General features: G+C 44.4%; 1 protein-coding gene across 1 annotated transcript in view; it reads right to left on the minus strand.

Moving 5' to 3' along the window:
• Nucleotides 1-3,117: 3,117 nt before the first annotated feature.
• Nucleotides 3,118-21,243, minus strand: part of LOC102456154 (NACHT, LRR and PYD domains-containing protein 3-like) — a 54,492-nt gene continuing 36,366 nt past the window's right edge. Inside the window, exons 9-11 of the mRNA XM_075928801.1 lie at nucleotides 6,118-6,288; nucleotides 5,620-5,790; nucleotides 3,118-3,415 (exon numbers count right to left, since the gene is read on the minus strand). Of these exons, the coding sequence (XP_075784916.1) occupies nucleotides 3,118-3,415; nucleotides 5,620-5,790; nucleotides 6,118-6,288 (640 nt within the window). The remainder of the gene's footprint in view (nucleotides 3,416-5,619; nucleotides 5,791-6,117; nucleotides 6,289-21,243) is intronic.

Below are 21,243 nucleotides of genomic sequence, written 5' to 3' on the forward strand. Positions count from 1 at the left end.
ACTTTCTAAAAGTAATTGAAAGTCACTTCCTGTCTTTCTCTCAACACTGAATTTGCCTTGATTCTCTTCCTCTTTTCTAGAATAGAAAATACTGTCTTCCCATCTCACTCCTCACACAAAACAGTGCAATAAGAGACAGAGCAGGCACAAAACAGTATTAAGAAATGTCTAGTAAATATCCAGGAAATCATGGTTTCAGTAGCAATATCGATGGACATATTTAAAAGACATCAGTTCCATAAAATACTCCGATCTACTTCAGTCACAAATTTACCACCCTCATGCACATCATCCCAAGTTTTAAAACTTGGACACCAGGGTTTATCTAGAGCTTCAGTTGTCTAACTTTTTTTCTTGACTCAGCTGAAAAAAATTGTTGGTGCCCAATGTAATTTGACTAGAGCGTGAGCTGCAGGGTGGGGTTGAGGATGACAGTTTTGGAGTGTAGGAGGGGGGCTCTGACTTGCGGGGGGGGGGAAGATAGGGCTGGAGCAGAAGGGATTTAATTCAAGTAGTTGCTGGTCAGTGGTGCAGAGAGGGCGTTAAGGAAGGTTCCCTGTCTCTCTTGGCACAGCAGACCCCAGAAGCAGCCAATAGCAGGACTTCTTACTCTGACTCCTGTAACCCTCATTGTACGAAGAATAACAGAAGTAGGAGACAAAGTGCTCTATTTCAAAATAAGTGCTGTGTGGATTCTCCCTATTTTGAAATGAGTTTATTAACCACAGAAAGATTGATTTAGGGGTTACAAGTAATGAGGCATAAATGTCAGAATTGGTTAAAAAAAAAGGTAAATAGAACTCATGCTAAACTTAATAAACTAAATTAATTCAAAGCAAAGGCTCACTCCTCATATGTTTCAACAGTCTTATTGGTTGAATTTCTTTGTCAGATTGCTTACCCAGTCTAATGCTGCTTCCTTTGTTTTTCATGTGTTGTTGTTGCCATGAGTAGAGAGAAAGGGTGGAATAGAAAGGGGTGTTTGTTCTCCCTTCCTATAGTTCTTTCTATTCTTGGCGAACCATCACCAGCTGAGGTTCAGGAACTAGAAAGTCTGTGTAGACAGGAACACCAACATCCTTGTTTGTCAAGATGTACATTTTCACCCACATCCTCTTTCCTGCTGAAGAGTGGCCATTTAACGAGGTGATGATACATTTGATTTCATTGGCATCTGACTGAAGCATCAGCTTCCTTTGGTCTTCAAGGAACTTGTTTGTGGTTCTTTCTAGGTCTTGGAACTGACGTTAGTAATACCCTACAAAGGAATTTTATAACTTTATATGATATGTTGCCACACATATTATATCAGGACAAATTGTGAGTTTTCAAATTATATCGCACAAGGCATACTTTGTACAAAATGTATCATATTTCAGCAAAGGAGTGAATACAAGGATACAGACTGTCACAGACTCTCAGTGTCTGAGAGGAAAAAGAGCCCTGAATTTGTACAAGAGAGAGGATGGCTCACTTCTTAGGGAGGTTCTGTAAGAGAATCTGAGATATTTTGGAGTCTCCGGTATTTTTGTAAATGGGTGAACATCAGGGTAACAGAAGGCTATGTCTACACTGGCATGATTTTCCGGAAATGCTTAAAATGGAACAGTTTTCCGTTATAAGTATTTCCGGAAAAGCACTTTTTCCGGAAAAGCGTCCGTGCCAATGTCGACGTGCTTTTCCGCAATAAAGCCCCGATCGTCATTTTCGCGATCGGGGCTTTTTTGCGGAAAAGAAATCTGTGCTGTCTACACTGGCCCTTTTCCGGAACAGTTTTCCGGAAAAGGACTTTTGCCTGAATGGGAGCAGCATAGTTTTTCCGGAAAATCACTGATGATTTTACAGTAGATCGTCAGTGCTTTTCCGGAAATTTAAGGGGCCAGTGTAGACAGCTGGCAAGTTATTCCGGAAAAGCGGCTGATTTTCCAGAATAAGTGGCCAGTGTAGACACAGCCTATGAGTCTAAGAAAGTAACACTTAAAAAGTTAATTAAGAAAGCTTAGACATTGTAGAATCTAAGTATTTGATGCAGCAACAGAAATACATCATATGGGCCAGATGTTTGACACCGTGCTTTAAAGGAAAATCAATACACACTTAACTCCTCTTACACTATTAAGGCTCCTTTCAGAGTGTCAAAAACTGCTTCTAGATCAGTTAATCTCCCATAAGCCTTGCATTTCAGGCTCTTAAATATTTTATATATCTGAATAGAGAATATGTAGCAATGCTTAATGGCAGAATGAGTCCAACCTCCCAGTGTACCACAAAAACATACCACGTACATTCTGAAATCCCAGTCCATACTCTGGAGATGAGTTTATGGCACTGAGATACAAGCAATGCAATGCAATGATAAATCTAGACTGGCTGGACATGCATTGACAACTCAGGAGGAAGAATCCCCTCTCCCAGAGACTCCTCAGAGAGGCATGTACCCCATGGGAGCTGTGTAACCCCTGCCTCACACATCAAAGATCTTCCCAACATCTGGAGAGAAAGTATAAATGTAGGTCAATGACGTCACCTCTTGGTGACCACAGGACCTGGAGGGGTTTGCGGCTTATTGCTAGCACAGCATTATAAGAGATAGAGCAGGCTGAAGAGTTTAAGGGGACTCAGTGATCCTACAGTTCCAGACTGTGCCCCAGGGATGTTACACTCCCATCTATAGGATCCTGCTTCCGCCTCTCTTCCCCATTCCATCCACGATAACGATCAGCAGTGCAATAGTTCTAAATCCCAGGGGTGACACTTCAATGTTAACATGAACTAACCCAACCCCCGAGAGATTAATGTAGGGGCAGCATTAGCAGAAGTGTCACTCTTCCCAGAGTCTTCATCCAGATAGCACTGGAGAAGTGATGCTCATTTCACAGACATGAAAGCCTTGATCTCATAGGTATAAAGAAAAGGCTACTTTTAAAAGTCAATAAAGAAAAACTGAATTTGAGTATGTGATGCAGCAACAAAAAGTGCATCATACACAGGATCAGGTGTTTGAAACCCCAGCTTAGGAAATCAATTCCCCCTTAAATACCTCTTACACCAACAAATTCCTTTAAGAGAGTCAGAAATTGCCACAAGATTTATTGATACCTCATACAGCTTTTCATTTCAGACACAAATATATAATAGCCAGTGAAGGCAATAAGTAGCAATGCTTAACATCAGCACAAGTCCGATGCCCCAATAGTGCATCACAAAAATGTTCCACATCATGTCTGTACTTCGAGTTGTTAGTCTGCAGATGGATGCATGGCACTGAGACAGAAGACATGCCATCCTCCTTGTTTCTGTACCTGGGTTCTGAGAGATGGATCCTGGATAATGCACAATCAACAAGCCAGGTTTTATTTTCTGCACTGTGTCCAGCTCTGTGGCTGTTCTTTCGTCAATGTGGCTTTCAGATAAGCTGTAAAAACAAAAATGAACCATGACAAAAACCAATGAACCTAGTGCCAAATTTGTAAATATTTATCAGTGACTTTGTGGAAATGAAGCTTAAGACAGAATTGCAATTTTAAAACCACAGATGACAGGAAAGTCAATGTTACAAGAAGAAAATTACACTGAGTACATTTACAGTGCATAACTATTTTGGGATACCAGAGGTATCCCAAAATAGCTACCTTATGTCTACACAAGCCACCCGTTATTTCAAAATATTTTTCGAAATGATGCATCCCAGTCTCTTCCTGTTACTGAGCTCTGCAGTGCAGGCCCATCTTGGAAGGTATATACTGGGTCACTGCTGACCCACAACGGGGAGGAAGAGGGACCCAAACTACCATTCCCATGAGCCACTGTGGCAGTTCAAGCAGACAGAATGATTGATGTTGACCTACCCTAAAATTAAATATTGTCATTTGATTTCCCTAATTTCCCCCCCCCCCCAAATTGAAAAAATTGATAGAGCTTTGGGAAAAAATGCCACTTCCCCATACAAAATATAAATTCTAAAGAAATCATAATTTTCTATTGAAAATATATATCAGTGGGAAATTCTAGACCAGCTCCACAAACTTCTAGACAAACACTTGGGAAGTCCCAGTTCCTGCCCTGAAAATCTTGCATCTCATGAAAAACACACACGGGGGGGGGGGGGGGGGGGAGGGACGGACAATGTTTCCTCTAATTTATTACATCCATGCACAGAATAAATTGTAGGTGCACATAGGAACATGCAGATGTGCACCACCAATAGAAACCCATGCTGCTGGCTGTGGGTGCTCTGCTAAACAGCTGGATGGCATCTGAATCTACCCTGGGTGGCTGCCCAAATGCTCAGCTTACAGGGAACAGTGATGGGGGACAATTCTCCTTCCTTCTGTAGCCCTTGTACACTGATGCTCCTGCATACAGGGCAGTAACAGCCCCTAGCTGATGGGAGAGGAGGGAATTCCTTCAGTGCATGGGTGTCTGGTAGCTCAAATAGGGGGAGGCTTTGCCTTCCCAAACTGCCAGGCATGGCCCCGCCCACACTCTGCTCTTGGAACTCCTGTTTTAGGAGTTCTGGGGGCAAAGTATTGATGCCCCCACCCCCATTCCCTATTCTCCTGGAGCTAGGAAGGCTGGGACATGCTCTTGCTCCCTTCCATCTCTTCCCCTCCCTGTGGTGGTGGTGAGGGGGCACACATACTTGATACACTGCCCACCTCCACCCTCCCCAGAGTGGTAGCAGGGCCTCAGAAGGGGCAGGGGCTGGGGTCCTGTAGGTGGGGCTGGGGTCTTGCCTCCCCTATCCCCAGCCGTACCAACTGCCCAAGCCTCAGTGCTAGCATTGTTCCAGATGGTCACAGGCTGCTTTGTGCAGTCTGTGGTGTAGGAGTTCGGGAGGAGGCAGGGTACCTAAATGACATGGTTTCAGGTCCTTTCCAACCTGAAGTTAGAATTATGCAAAGGTGACTTAAAGCTGCTTTCACCCTCTCCCCTGGGTTGCCCTTGTGTGTGCAAAGCAGCTGGTTTTCAAACTATGGGTTGTGACCCAATACTGGGTCATGGAATGTCAGGGTCTGGGTCTCATTGCTGCAGGGGAATTAGTGGGAGTACTAAGGCAGCACCTTTCAGGCTGAGCTGTGCCCTAGAAGCAGCTAGTAACAGGCCCAGCTCCTAGGTGAGGGTGAAGGGCAGAAGAGTGCACAGGGCTTTACAATCTGCCCCTGCCCTGAGCACTAGCTCTGCACTTCCATTGGCTGAGAACCTGCTGCTGGCTGCTACTGGGGCTCAGCACAGTCTGTGGTGCCAGGACAGGCAGGAAGCTGCCTTATTATCCTTGTTGCACTGCTGACTGGGAGCTGCTCAAAGTAAGCCCCCTCCTTCTCCAGCCCTGACCCACTCTCAAAGCTGAAGCTCTCATCCTCAACTCCACTCCTGAACTCACACTTTAGTAGAAATATGTTGGGTCGTGGGCACCAACAATTTTCTTCAGCTGGGTCACGAGAACAAAAGTTTAAAAACCCCTGTCCTAGATACATGGAATGAACAGCCGCCCTCAACGTATACATCTCAGCCCAACTCCCATCATTGGTTCATGCAGCCCAGACACAGCCCGGTGGCCGGAAGCCTGGCACACACTGCGACGGATTCCTTGGATACAGAAAAGCAACAGTCACTTACTCCAGCTTCTCTAACTTGCAGTTTTGGTGTCTGAGTCCTTCACACAGAAGCGTCACTCCTGAGCCAGTCAGGTTATTACTGCTCAGGTTCAGCTCTCTCAGGGATGGGTTGGTGCTGAGCAGACAGGAGAGATCTCCGCAGCAAGCATCAGTGAGACGGCAATCCCAAACCCTGCAGAGACGGAGATGGGCAGAGTGAACAGAGAGCAGAGTAAGTAAAGGTCCTGATTTTCTAGGGACAGTCCCGCAGAAAATGGTTTTTCATGCGGCTATTCTGAACTTATGTACAACCATAAGACCGAACGTACAAAACCCACATTTACCTGCCCAAATGTCTGCACTTACAAATCAATAACTGTAGATCCATTTGCTCCTGCAAATGTAGGTGATTTCGTAAGTGAAAATAGGACTTCAAAATATTGCCAATGCAAAATCAGAGAGCACCTTTGAAAAGGCTAGTTTAATAAGGAAAGTCTCGAGGAACCCAGCAATGACTTACACTAGTTTCTGCAGTTTACATGTGGCATGTTTCAGTCCTTCACACAGAAGTTTGATTCCTGAATCTCCCAGTTTATTCCCACTCAGCTCCAGCTCCATCAGGGACTGGTTTGTCTCAAGGGCAGTGGAGAGATCCCCACAACAAGCAGCTGTGAGACTGCACTGCCACAATCTGCAAAGGGAACAGAGAGAAGAATAACCATCTCCTTCCAGAAAGGTGTCAGTATTCACTTCACTTAGTGGTTCAGTGTCTCTAAAATCTCTATGCCTGTCAACCAATGCATTTTAATTATTATAATTAATCATAGCGGTGCCAATTTAGCCAGAATTATAGACAAGCTCAAAACCTCCTTTGAAAAAGCAGTCTCAAGTTATTCAACCTCTGCCATGAGAAAAAATATAGAAAATAGGGAAACAGACCCTTTAATGCTTATCTTGGTGCACTGGAAAGAATTAACAGGGAGCATCGGATAGGTCAACCTGTAACTGAATTTTAAACATCTGTCTATAACTGGGGTGGGGAACATTTTTCAGGATTGGGGGCCACTAACCTCCAGGTAAGAAAATGTTGTGGGGTTCAACCCCACGGTGGGAGAGCAGGGGGGCTGGAAGAACAGCTCCCCAATACCAGCACTGGATCCAGGCAAGTCAGGGACTGCAGGTTCCCCACCCCTGGTCTATAATGTTACACCATGTTCCACACAGCAGAGACCACGGACAGAGAAGATGCACATTACAGTGTACAGTGGCATGGTTAACACGCTGAATTCTCCAAGAGCTTTGGTCATTTATTAGACTAGTGTAATGCTCTACCAGTTCCCCTGCGGGTTTTTTGCCGACACCCATGATTCCTGATTCACTCTTATTTTTAAATGAAGGCACATTAACTGATATTTTTAAAAAACTGACACGCACAAAGCCATTGCCTTTTGGAAATAAATGAAGTTTAAATGATTCAAAAAATGCACCATGTTTCTTTCAGGTGTTTCAACAAGTTTCACTACTTGTTCTGCCCCACCCCCGCCCCCGCACCTGCACCCGCACAACCTGGGTCAAAGGGGGAAGTGGGCTTTACCCTGCTTAGCTGCATCAGTGGCTACCCTGACTCAGCTGAGAGCTGTGGCAAGTGCATGAAAGCTATAAGTATCAAACTGAGACCTAAAACACCTCAGCTGGGCCAGTTACTAGAGATTGTGAGTAAACAGAAAAGAGCAGAGAATAAGAACCTGCCAGTCTTCTTCCTTCTGTGCTCACAAACCTCATTGTCATATAGAATCCCTCACATAATGGGTCATTTTCACTCCATACAAACCTGAATGTGAATTTTTAGTAGCCTTTTCCCCAAAATGGTATCTCCCTCCCAACCAGAATTAGCTGGGATCAGGGGCTGCTAACTAGGAAGTTACTTTGTTCACACACCTGGGTTTCTTTAGATAGAAGAGCAGAGCCCAACAGTTTTGGGAGGGAAAGAATCCTGGTGGTGGGAAATGGGGTAGATCAGTGGTTCCCATCCCTTTCGAGCAATTATTTAATGGACTCAAATCAGATATTTGAAAAGGCAATACACAAAAACCTGTTGGAGAACACTTTAATCTTCTTGGACACTCATTAATGGATCTCCAACTCACCGTTTTGTTTCAGGCCAATTCCACAAGCCAAATACAGAGAGAAGGGTTGGAACTTAACTTCATTCGCAATTTTAATTCTTATGCAAGTGGTATGAACTGAGATATGTGCTGTCTCACACACTATCTTCCATATCCTAATGACTTAACCAACCAACCTAACAATGGGGGTGCTAATTGTTCTTATCAGCCTCTTGTAACTATTTGAACTGTTTCTCACTATCTCCTTTGTCCTCCCCTCCTTTTTTCTAGTTTTTTCTCCTTTTTACTTCTCCTCCCCTTCCCTTATTTATTCTTGGGTCTGGACTTCTAATACTCCAATCATCTGAAGAAGTGGGCTGTGCCCACGAAAGCTCACGATACCATCTGCATGTTTTGCTAGTCTTTAAGGTGCTGCTAGACTAGTGGCGTGGGCTGGGACACCACTTCCCACAGTTCCCCTTGGCTGCAAAGGATGAAACAGAGCCAGTGGGAGCTGCGAGGCTCCATGGCCGCGGCGCCAGTAAATAAACAAACTGGGGCAGCCAGTTAATGTGTTTCTGAAAATCATTCCGCAGAGCACTTTCATGAACACTGTACTAGACTATTTGTTAGTTTTAAAGTTTTTCCTGTTACAGACTAGCTTGGCTACTCCTCTGATGCGTCTTTACATTTAAATCTTTCCACTGACCCCCTGCAGTACCACCGCAGACCACTGGGGGTCCGCTGACCGCAGGTTGGGAACCACTAGGGTAGACTGAAGGGATGGAGGAGAACAGCAAAGCAGATCTCAGGCTTGGTCTATATACAGTTTTTATCCTGATGTCACTATATCATTGAGAGGGTGTATTAAGTTTATTCTGGTACAATGTCTATCCTGAAATAAAGGTGCCTTATAGTCATGTAGCTGACTGACTTCCCATACAGGAATAAGCTATATTGCTATCAAACACATTGACACCTGTATGGCTTCTTGGTAGAATGGGGAGTGACTGGGGACTGAAAAGGAGAGAGAAGAGGCAGGTCAGACTGGGTTTTAAGAAAGGGTTACAAGATGTCTAAATTGTGGTTATGGGATTCAGTGAGAGCGGGGAGCTGCAGCTGCTTGGCTAATACACTGGCCCTTTTCCGGAACAGTTTTCCGGAAAAAGACTTTTGCCTGAATGGGAGCAGCATAGTTTTTCAGGAAAAGCATTGATGATTTTACATTAGATCGTCAGTGCTTTTCCGGAAATTCAAGCGGCCAGTGTAGACAGCTGGCAAGTTTTTCCGGAAAAGCGGCTGATTTTCTGGAATAACTTGCCAGTGTAGACACAGCCATACAGAATGAGGAATGACTGTCGAGGAAGGAGTACCACAGACAGGAATCTAGAAGTCATAGTGGACCACAAGCTAAATAGGAGTCAACAGTGACACACAGCTGGGGGAAAAAAAAAAAGCAAACATGATTCTGGGATGCATTAACAGGAGTGTTGTGAGCAAGACACGAGAAGTCATCCTTCAGCTCTACTCTGCATTGATTAGGCCTCAGTTGGAGTATTGTGTCCAGTTCTGGGCACCACATTTCAAGAAAGATGTGGAGAAATTGGAGAAGATCCAGACCAGACCAAGAAAAATGATTAAAGGTCTAGAAAACATGAGCTATGAGGGAAGACTGAAAGAATTGGTCTTGTTTAGTTTAGAAAAGAGAAGACTGTGAGGGGACATGATAGCAGTTTTCAGGGATATAAAAGGGTGTTACAACGAGGAGGGAGAAAAATTGTTCTCCTTTGCCTCTGACGATAGGACAAGAAGCAATGGGCTTAAATTGCAGCAAGGGGAGTTACAGTTAGACATTAGGAAAAAACTTCCTAACTATTAGGGGGGTTAAATGCTGGAATAAATTGCCTAGGGAGGTTGTAGAATCTCCATCACTGGAGATACGTCAGATCAGGTTGGATAGACATCTATCAGGGATAGATGGTGCTTGGTCCTGCTGTGAGGGCAGGGGACTGGACTTGATGAACTCTTGAGGTCCCTTCCAGTTCTAGTTCTCTGTTGGCTGTGTCTAAACTACATTCCTTTCTCAAAAAAGGGATGTAAATTAGACACTTCGAAATGGCAAATGAAGCCGGGATTTAAATTTCCCACGCTTCATTTACATAATGGCAGCCGCCTTTTTTTTTAAACAGGGCTTTTCAAAAGAAAAACAGCCATTTAGATGGGGATCAATCGAAAATAAAACCCTCGTTTCTTGAGAAGCACAGGATCTTTCAAAAAATGGTTTTATTTTCAATCGATCCCCATCAAAACAGCTGCTTTTCTTTCGAAAAGCCCCATTTTGAAAAAAAATGTGGCCGCCATTATGAAACGAAGCACAGGAAATTTAAATCCCCGCTTCATTTGCAATTTCAAAGTGTCTAATTTACATCCCTATTTCGAGAAAGGGATGTAGTTTAGACACAGCCTATGATTCTATGTGACATCTTCCTTTACATTATGCATTAATCTATTATCAAGTAGATGCCCCATTCACCATTCTCCCATTCACAGTCAGCGATCCCATACACAAGATAGAGAGAAGCTTTCCCCAGTCTGGGAAACTCTTGATAAAGCTAAGCCTGTGTGGAAAGCATTTATAGAATGTGGCTGGGAGGAGGCAGTGATACGGCTGTAATCTGCATTCTGGGAAGTAGATGGGGAACCCTGTATTAAAGGTATGAAATAGGAAGGCTTAAAGAGTTTGATCACTTTTAATTTCAGGGGACACAAAGATATCTCCAGGAAATAAGTAGCAGACCATTGTATGGGGGTAACTCCCATGTAGCTATTACATACCTTTTGCAGATAATGCCAATGTTTTTTCATGTGGATGAAAATCTGAAAGGAAAGTTACATTTAAATAACATTGACATAAATTAATGCATTTCAATGCAAGTTCATTTCTATTCTGTGTAGAACCATCTCGCGATGAAATGTTGCATTTTCATCCTACACTAAACTAATCCCTGAAGAAAATATTCCTACCAGCTGCCATTTTTATGAGTGCCATTTGTGAAATACCATAATGATAGTTGTGTTTGTTTGACCTCTCTCTGTTTCTGTTCATGATTCACCTGTGCTTCTATGCATTTTACATGATAACCAGGCTAGATCATTAGACAAACACAGACCAACATGCACTGGGGCAGAGTTAATTTGGGAGCTCTTGTAAGGAGAGGTGTTCCAGAGCAAAGCTGATTAAACAGTGAAAAGGTTTATAAAGAAGACAGCCCTGCCCTAGTGCAAGGGATGGCCTAGATAGCCCAGGAGTTCTTAGGGATCTAAGATAAACACTGATGAGTGACAGAGGGAAATTTGTATTTGGAACAATTATAACCAAGGAGGCAGCACTGGGGGTGGATTAAGGAGGCCTTTCCCTAATTCTGAACTTGTTACTATATTCAATATTTCCTTACTTTTGCCAATCATCTCTTAATGATTCAGTTAGGGGATCTAAGTACCCTCTGCCCACATCTCAAAGATCAAGACCTACAAGTTTCATTGTCTGTGTGTTGGGAAGAGCAAAAGTCCCCTTGTGCACAACAAAAAGACTCTTCCTGCCTGAAAGATCTCACAGCCTAAACAAAGGCTCCTTGCTTTGCGCTCTGGATGCTGCTAAACACACGCGCTAGTGCAGGGCTCCCCAACTGGGGGCTGCAGCCCAAAGCTGGGTTGTGACACAATCCCGGATGATGCACTGGCTGTGACAGAGATTGACCCAAACTGATTGTGGAGGAGCAAGCTGGCAGATTGGTGTCTGACAATGGCTCCCACCCAGGTCTGGAGGAGCCCAGCGCTCCTGCAAGCAGAGCTGGAGAGCAAGGAGAAGGGACCAACCCCAAGAAGCAGCAGTGCCTAAGGCCCCAGATTATGATTCAGTGTTCCTCACAAGAGTGGTGGGTGCAGGAGGCTGGAGGACTGACTGGCTTTATGGCCCAACTGCCTAGGGTGCAACATCGCAGCAGTGGTGGCTTCTTTGGCTCCCCAGGGTGCAATGCAGCTGATGGGGTCCAAAGTGAGGAGTGGCAGATGTGGGCTGCATTGACGGGCCTGGCTGCAGGGGCTTCAGGAGGTGCATTGCTGAGAAGCTGCTGAGAGGCTCCGTGTTTCAGCTGCTCCTTCTGCCGTCACAACTGCTGCCACGTGCTCACTCTGTCCGCAAGAACCTGCAGGTGGCTGCACATCCCTGCTCCCTCCTCAGGACTTGCTGCCTCCCTCACCCCGACCGTGGGCAGGAGCCACAAAACCCAGAGCCCAAAGCAGCAGGCATCCCCTGCCCTGCCCCACTGCTCCAACCCATCTGAGAGCTGAGTCAAGACCTGGGCTCCCAGGAGATCTTCTGCTGTGACTTCCCCCAGAGAATTGGTCCCAGGCTTGTTCCTGTGCCTGCTGACCTACAGGATGGTTAGGGTAGGGGTAGGACAGAGCAGGAGCATGGGAGGGAAGGAGGAAGGAGAGAACCCCATTAAGGAGCTAGCTCTGTCCCAAACTTGAGTAAAGTGGCCCTACAAACTGTTAAGGTCTTCCCCCATGGGGAAGCTGAAACTGCCCACCTGCCTCTTCTGTGGGATGGAGGTAGGGGCTGCTGGGACGATGGAGACTGGGAAAACCTTGGCAGGTGAAGCTGGCAGAAGAACACCCAAATACAAGTTCTCCCAGGGAAACATTTTCCTTTTCTGGCCCCAGTTCCTTGCTGAGATGAGGGACTGTATATGCCCCACAACATCCTTCTCCTTTATGGGCCCCTGTCAACAGTGGGCCACATTGCTTACTGCATCTGCACAGGAGGGTCTCTGGGGGAAAACGTTTGTATGGACTCATAGAATCATAGGGCTAGAAGAGACCTCAGGAGGCCATCAAGTTCAACCCCCTTCCCAAAGCATGACAAACCCCAACTAAACCATCCCAACCAGGACTTTGTCAAGCTGGGAGTTATAAACCTCTAGGGATAGAGAGTCTACCACCCCTGCCATGGAATAAGGGCTCTGGCACAAAAGGTTTTTTTCCAGCAAATGGCCCCATCTACACGGGGCTTTTTATCGCAAAAACCTCTTCCGCAAAAATAATTGAAAGAAGATATGCAAATGAGAGTGTGAAATTTGCAAATGAGCACCCATTTGCATTTTCTCTTCCACAAAATACCCACAGTGTAGACGTAGCCTCAGTTGGAATAAAGTGCCCTCTCTCCCATCTCAAATATAAAGACAGGAAAATTGTTGCTTTTTTGTACAGCACTGAATGTGTTTTGTTTATGAAATCAGCCTCAATGAACAAATTCTTGCCTGGAAACCCAGAAAGATCTCATTGGGCCAGACAGCTGTCTATTGGTAATCTACTGCATCAGACTCTCTGCTGTAATCAGCTTCTAGTTATAGATCCTTGGGTCTCTGTCCCAGCCCTAGCGGCCTGGGGGCTGTTTTAACTTGTTCCGGCTGCTACTTGTTCCCATCAAACTGTGCTGCAGCTGGGAATGCACCCCAGTTACTTCTCCACCGCTGCTCTCTGAGACACTTGCTCTGCACTGCTGTGTTGGCTCTACAGCACTGAGGACTCCCTCACACTGGGAATGATGGAGAGTTACTGGCTGTCTTTTCTGCCCTTGTGCCAGCTGAGTGGTTGAAACAGGAGTGGAACATTTCAGAGACTCTGGCCTACTCTGGGCATCTCTACTTTGTGTCCCCTGGCTTCCTGATGGAACTCAGAACTTGTCATTCCTACCATCAGCCTTTTTCTCCTTCTGCTCCTCCCAGCTTCTCTAGCAACTTTATGTTTCTTACCTTTCTCTCGCTCTTTTCTGAGTTTTGCGGCAGAATCTGCGAGATTGATCTGAGTGAAAGCATCTATGGCTACATCTACTGCAGCTCCACTGTAGAATTCCATCATGATGTTCTTAGTTTGTATCTTGTCGGCGTTCTCCAGCCGACCGATGGGGATGGAACCCTTCCCCTTAAAGGCACAGTGTGATAGTTTGTCTTTAAACTTTTTGAATTCTTCCTCATGAAGGTTGTCAAGGGCCCTAAAAAGCTGATCGCTGATTCTGCTTCGGGTTTCCATCACCAGGTATCAGAAAGCAAAACTAAAACATAATGTAAATTGCTGTAAATAATAATTAATATGGAATAATCACAATATTTCACATGTAGAGGAAAGAAATATTACACTGGGGGTTCATAACACCACAGTGCTTTGCCTCACAAAGGACTCACAGGAGTGAATGTCTGCAAAGGCTGTTGAGGATCTATTCCAGGAGGAATGGGAATATGACAGGGCATCTGCACTGCACTGGCCCCTTAAGGGCAAAACCCCCACTCTGAGTGAGGGCTGGGTGAAGCCGCACCTGAGACAGGCATTGATAATTAGGGCCCAGCAAGGGGCTATATAAAGAAGCCTGGCAGGAGATGGGAGAACTTATTCTTGCTCTGGCTGGAAAGCAGAAGCAACCAGGCTGCTTGGGAAGCAGGAGGCTTCTTGGAGGAAGAGCAGTGCTGGGAAAGGCAGGCAGATCTGGGGAAGCTTTGGCCAGGCAGGTTCCCAGGCTGCAACAAGCAAAGCAAGGCCTGAGGCTAGTAGGGCTGCAGAGAGGCAACCAGGATAGGCAAAGGCAGCAGGTCCACATCCCCTTGCCAATGATGAGTGGCCATTTCAGACGGCAGTTTGCCCCTGAGGCAGGGGCTAGATGAAGACTGGCAGTAGGTCACTTTATCAATGAAAAAGAGAATATAGCCACTAATTGCTTCCCTGAGATAACAATTATTTATACTGGGCTTGCTGGTAAACAAAAGAGAGTTTATTAAGTACAAACAGCAGGATTTAAGTGGTTGCAAGTGGAAACAGACAGATCAAAGTAAATTACAAAATTAAAAGAAAAAGAAAATGCATAGCCAGCTCTACTACACTAAAACTATTGTAGGCAGATTCTAAACTATGGCTAGGACAAGAATAGCTCCTTAATCTTCAGATTAGAGAGTCTTTTTGTGACCTGGCCAGCCAAAGACAAAGAATCTGATAGCTTCCCATTGTTTTTTGATAAATTCCACTTTGGGTGGGAAAATTTGTTTTTCTCCATCCCACCTTCCGTGGAAAATTACCTGATCAAACTGGTATTCCCCTAACAGCTGTCTTCCTAAGACCAACTACTGCTTAGACTTAAAGGGCAAACAAGGTTGTTCTCAAGTTAAGTTGATCACCTGGTGAGTAAGGCTTGGGGGGGTGGGGAACACCACTGAGGGCTTACTTTTGCACATTTAAACCCCATAAATCATTTCATTCCTCATTTCTAACTTTACATACACATAAAACATCAACGAGTAGTCCTGTAGCGTCTTAGAAACCAGTATGTATGCAAAACCCACTTCTTCAGCTGAGCAGAGTGGAGAAAAAATGGGGAACCTCAATTTATAACAGAAAAAAAGGCAGAGGGGGAAAGTGCCTATTGGTGCTAATGAGCCAACACACAACTCATACGTCCCTTCGCACTTTCCCATACCCCCTTTGGAATGTCTGCCCCATAATTCAAGAACCACTGCACAAGAGAGCTGCACCTTCCCCACATTCTTCACTCCTCACAGGAGACAGGAGAGTCCTTTAAAAAAGCAAAACCCAAATCTGACCTGCCAGTAGCCAAGTAAAACATTCTCTGTTAAAGTTACCATGCAGCACTGAAGGGAGTTCATTTAATCTGAATCATGATACATTTCTCTTCATCTCAGAATGAGTGAACATGCACAAGGGTGGCAAAATTCACTTTCTAAAAGCTTATCAGTTCCTGTATATCTTTCAGTACTGAATTCACCTAGTTTCTCCTCCCATTTTCTGAGTAAAGAAAATACCGTGTTCCCATTCCACTCATCACACAGCACAGTACAATAAAAGACATAGCAGCCATAAAACAGATAAAGGAATGCCTAGTATATGCCCAAGAATATATGACTTCAGTAGCAATATTGATGGACACATTTTAAGGAGATCAACTAGTTCTGCAGTGATTAATAAAATGCTCTAATCTGCTCCAGTCACATTTATCATCCTCATGTACTTCAACCTAAGTGTTCAAAGTTGGATGCTAGAGTTTGTCTAGAAGGTAAGCTAGTATGGGGTGTAAATCTACCTGGTGCTAGCCTGCCATGCACTAACCATCCATTGGGACCTTGCCACTGCGTACTGAAAGACAAGCACAGGCTGGTGGGACAGCATGTTAGGCAGCTAAGACAAAAAACAGGACTATGTAGCACTTTAAAGACTAACAAGATGGTTTATTAGGTGATGAGCTTTCGTGGGCCAGACCCACTTCCTCAGATCAAATAGTGGAAGAAAATTGTCACAACCATATATACCAAAGGATACCATTAAAAAAAATTAACACATATGAAAAGGACAAATCAAATTTCAGAACAGAAGGGGAATGGGGGGGGGGAGGTAAATGTCTGTGACCTAATGATATTAGAGGTGATAATTGGGGAAGCTATCTTTGTAATGGGTAAGGTAATTAGATTCTTTATTCAAACTCAGGCATAAAGTTTCGAATTTAAGCATGAATGACAGTTCAGAGGATTCTCTTTCAAGTGCAGTCTTAAAAGGCCTTTGAAGCAGGTAATCAAGTCGTTGATACAATGTCCCAACCATCCCTCTTCTGTTCCGAAATTTGATTTGTCCTTTTCATATGTGTCCATTTTTTTAATTGTATCCTTTGGTATATATGGTTGTGTCTATTTTCTTCCACTATTTGATCTGAGGAAGTGGGTCTGGCCCACGAAAGCTCATCATCTAATAAACCATCTTGTTAGTCTTTAAAGTGCTACATAGTCCTGTTTTTTGATTCAGCTACACCAGACTAACACGGCTACATTTCTATCAGGTAGCTATGAGACATTTAGCAGTAGCTGCAAAACTTTTCCATGTGTAAGGTCACTTTCATGAAAGTTTGCAAATTGCTTTTCCCTACCCTGAAGCTCAGCAATGCCAGAATGAGACCCAATCTGACCATTGAGAAGGAAGTGGCAATAGCCCGGTGGAAGCTTGTAATCTCAGACAGCTACCCATGAGTTGGGAATCAGTTTGGGTGGCGAAATCTACAGTGGGGACTACTGTGATCCAACAGACAAAGGTAATTGTGATGGACAGGAGGAATGCTGGCCTTTTCTGAACATCCCAGCATTCGGTAACCAAATGGTTAAACTCGGGAAGCAAGAAAGTGTTGGCAGGAAGCCAGGAGAACCAATAAGAAGAAAATATGAGATTTGAATTTAAGGGATACCTGTCTGCTGTTTTTCTTGGTTGTGTCTACACTGGGCCACTTATTCCAGAAAAGCAGCCGCTTTTTGGGAAAACTTGCCACCTGTCTACACTGGCCGCTTACTTTTCCAGAAAAGCAATGACGATCTACTGTAAAATTGTCAGTATTTTTCCAGAAAAACTATGCTGCTTCCGTTCGGGCAAAAGTCCTTTTCCGGAAAAAGTATTCCGGAAAAGGGCCAGTGTAGACAGCACAGTAGCCTTTTCCGCAAAAATGCCCCGATCGCGAAAATGACAATCGGGGCTTTTTTCTGGAAAAGCGTCCGTGGCCAATGTAGATGCGCTTTTTCCGGAAATACTTATAACGGACCCCTCCTCTGCATGACACCTCGGGGCAACTGTCCACTCTCGCTATTCCACTGGTGAAACATGCCTGAGAACTCCCCTAGCTCTGGAAATTGGGAGAATTCTTGTGCCTTACCACAAACTCTAAAGTGCAGCATTATGTCTTGATACATGATGCTGACACAAATGTAACCCCCTCTTTCCTCCCTGGGTTACTCAGGAGCAGGCCATACACAACAGTGTGCTTGGATGCCTGATGGTTTTATCGTGAATAATTAAAGGTTGGAGAGGGATACAGAAAAAACAGTCTTTGTAGCTGTGGAATTGTGTAACATGACCAGAAACCCAAATTCAAAAACATGTAAACAATGAGAAAACATATAACAGACAGTGACGGAGCGATTGGAACAGAATGGCAATTCCCCACTAGATGCCTGAGTGCCTTGAATGGACCCCCTTTTCCCCCCTCCTGCCCTATGAAACTGAAAATCAAAGTTACAAGACCACTGCATTCCATAATCCCATCACTCTCCCTTTCCTGGGCCATGACCCCCTCTCCACCCCTGCCACACACAAAAAAAGACTCCAACAATTCCCCCACCTCCATGTTCAGACCAAGCACAGTGCAAACCTGTCTCTTACTCTTGGCTCTCTCCCACTCAAGATGGTCCCCGTCCAAGAGCTCACAATCCCAGCTGCCTGCCAGAGTCCATGGGATCTGTCTTACTGTCACTGCCCTTCCTGCTAATCCCACGGCCAGTAAATACAAACCCCTGGAAGAGAGCAAGCATTTTCCCCTCCTTTTTCCCAAAAGATCATGGGAGTTATAGTCTCTAGGGCTATATTGCAGCATAAAGGACCCTCCCAGTAAAAGTCAGAGGCTTAATATACTAAGGGGAGCCTACATAAATGTCCATTTTGGATAATCAAAGGTCCAAGAGGGATATAGAAAAAATTGACATTGTAGCTGTGCAAAATCACTTCCTACTATGTTACATTATTGTTCTGCCAGTGACTCATGAATTGTATTGCTCAGTGACACCAGCAAATTCCCAGTCCCTCAGCAATGTGTGGCTTGTACTGCTCAGCACTCTACTGGACAACACAAGCTCATAGAAAGTCCAGCATTTCATCAAAGGAAAATGATATGCACAGACCCTGTTATTTCAAGTGGTGATTCTCCAAAATTTCAACTCAAACACTAGTTTAGATAAAACTATAAAATTAGTTTATTAATCACAGAAAGATTGATTTTCAATGATTACAGGTAATGAGGCATAAATGTCAAAATTACTTACAAAAAATAAAAGTAAAATATAACTTATGCCTAACTTAACAAGCAAAGTGAATTCAAAGCAAAGTCTTGCCCATCATGTTTCAACAGTTTTATTGGCTGAATTTCTTTAAATCAGAATCCCCCACTCACTCCTTCCTTTGTTCTTCAAGCGTAGTTGATGGGGTGAGCAAAGAGAAGAGGAGAAATAGTACGGTGTGAATGTTCTCCCTTCCTATATTCTTTCTATTCTTCGAGACTCATCACCAGCTGAGGTTCAGGAACTAGAAAGTCTGTGTAGACAGGAACCCCAACTCCTTCTTTGTCAAGATGTACATTTTTCAAGCACATCCTTTTTCCTGCTGAAGAGTGGCCATTTAACGAGGTGATGATGCATTTGATTTCATTCACACCTGGCTGAAGCATCAGCTTCCTTTGGTATCCCAGGAACTGGTTTGTGGCTTTTCCTCAGACTTGGAATTTAGCTTAGTAATACCATACAAAGGAATTTTATAACTTTACATACAATATTGCTGCACATATTTTACCAAGGAAAATGAGTTTTCAAGTGAACATAGGGATACGGACTGTGGCAGATTGCCAGTGTCTGTGAGGAAAAAGAGCCCTAAATTTGTACAAGAGGGCCAATGTTTCCTCTAAGCTGCAAAGTAGCAGGGCCCCGCAACTGCTTTATGAACTCCACCCAGCCAGTGTCTCAAGGTCCTGTGTATGGAGAGAATCGCTGCTCTGTCCTCAGAAGGGAGCTGCTGTTGTTACTGAGGGAGAAATGCCTCTCCTGCAGCCGCACAGCTAGGTGAGGAGAGCTGTGAGCCCCTGGCTGGAGGGAGCTCATTAAGAAGCTGTGGGGCCATGTTACCGCGCAGCTTAGAGGGAACCTTGCAGAGGACGACCCTCTCCTTGGCAGCCTCTAGGTTCTGTAAGAGAACCTAGGATATTTTGGAGTCCCCATTGATTTTGTAAACAGGTGAACATCAGGGTAACAGAATGTTAAAGTATGAGTCTAAAAGATAACTTTGAAAAAGTTAATTTAATAAGTTTAGGCTCTGTAGAATCTGAGCATATGATGCAGCAAAAGAAATACATCATATGGGCCTGATGTCTGACACTGTGCTTTAAAGGGAAATCGATTCCCACTTAATACCTCTTAAATCATTAGGGGTTTTTTAAGAGAGTCAAAAACTGTCTCAAGATTAGTTAATCCTCCATAAGCCTTGCATTTCAGATCCTTAAATATTTATCAGTGAGAGAAGAGATAATACATAGCAATGCTTAGCAGAATGAGTCCAACCTCCCAGTGCATCACAAAAATATACCACATAAATTTTGCAATCCCAGTCCGTACTTTACAGTTGATTGTATGGCGCTGCGACAGAAGCAATGCAATGATGCTTTGTCTGACTGGCCTCTGAGGGCTGAATGCAATTGACAAACCAGGTTTTGTCTTCTGCAAAAATTTCAACTCTTTGGCTGTTTTTTCATCTATGTGGCTTTCAGACAAGCTGTGAAAACAAAAATGAACTATGAACAAAAAACTGGAAGTCAAATTTGTGAATACTGTATTTATTTGACAATATAATTTAATGAATCTTAATAAATAGGGTGACCATAGTTCCCAAAGGGAAACAGGACCCTGCAAGGGGCTGGAGTGGCCTCAGTCCACCCGAGAGCTTCCCCACTGTCTCCATGGGGCTGGCATCCCTGCTTGCCGAAGCCCCCACTCCCATCTACACGATATTCATGGCTGGGGCTGGTGGTGCTGCTCACCCAAGCCCCACTTGCCTCCCCTGCATGGGCCTGGCATTGCTGCTCACCCCTCCGCCCATTGCTCTGCACTGATCAAACTGGCAAGCGCAAATGGGGAAAAAGTTGGGGCTTTAAAAAGGAACTGTCCCAGCCAAACAGGATATAGGGTCACCCTGTTAAGAGCACTTGTAATTTTAAAACCACAGACACCAGGGAAATCAGTGCTAACGTTACAGCAAGAAAAGACAATGTTGGAAAGTATAAAAAGGCAGAATTAAGGTCCCCCCAAAATGACTCTGCCATCCTGTGCACCCTCCATGTCAAGTAGATGTGTGTGTGTGCAACAAGCATCAGCGAGTGACATGGTGAATATTAGACAACTTGGGAGCTCAATCAGGAATATCTCAAACCCCATTTACTGTGGCATTTTATCTGCAGACATCTTAAACCCCGTCCAACACCCTCTCTCAGCTGTATGTACCTAACTGACCAGCTAACGAACAGACGTCAGATGTTCACTGCAGAGGGAAGCTGGATCACTGTGGAGAGTGAATGGTCAAAATGGTTGTCGAATATCCAGGGGCTGACAGGAGGAATGTCTGTCAAGGAGTGGGAGGGACATAAAGAGCTCTTTTTTGTTTTATATAGGAGGAATCAAACCACTGCTTTTCTTTTCTTGTAAGGTTTAGACTTACTGTACAAACATAAATTAATTTATCCTCATAACACACCTATGAGATAGTGTAATGCTGAGAGTCAGAACCAAACCTAGGATTTTTGGAGCTTAGTGCATGAGCCCCTATAGCGGGGTGGCCAACCAGTTAGAGACTAAGTGTCAAAATAGCTGTGGACAGAGTGCAAAGAGGCACGTATCATATATTTATTTTTA

This window comes from Pelodiscus sinensis, chromosome 4 (genome assembly GCF_049634645.1).
Source record: "Pelodiscus sinensis isolate JC-2024 chromosome 4, ASM4963464v1, whole genome shotgun sequence".
Classification (NCBI taxonomy): domain Eukaryota; kingdom Metazoa; phylum Chordata; order Testudines; family Trionychidae; genus Pelodiscus; species Pelodiscus sinensis.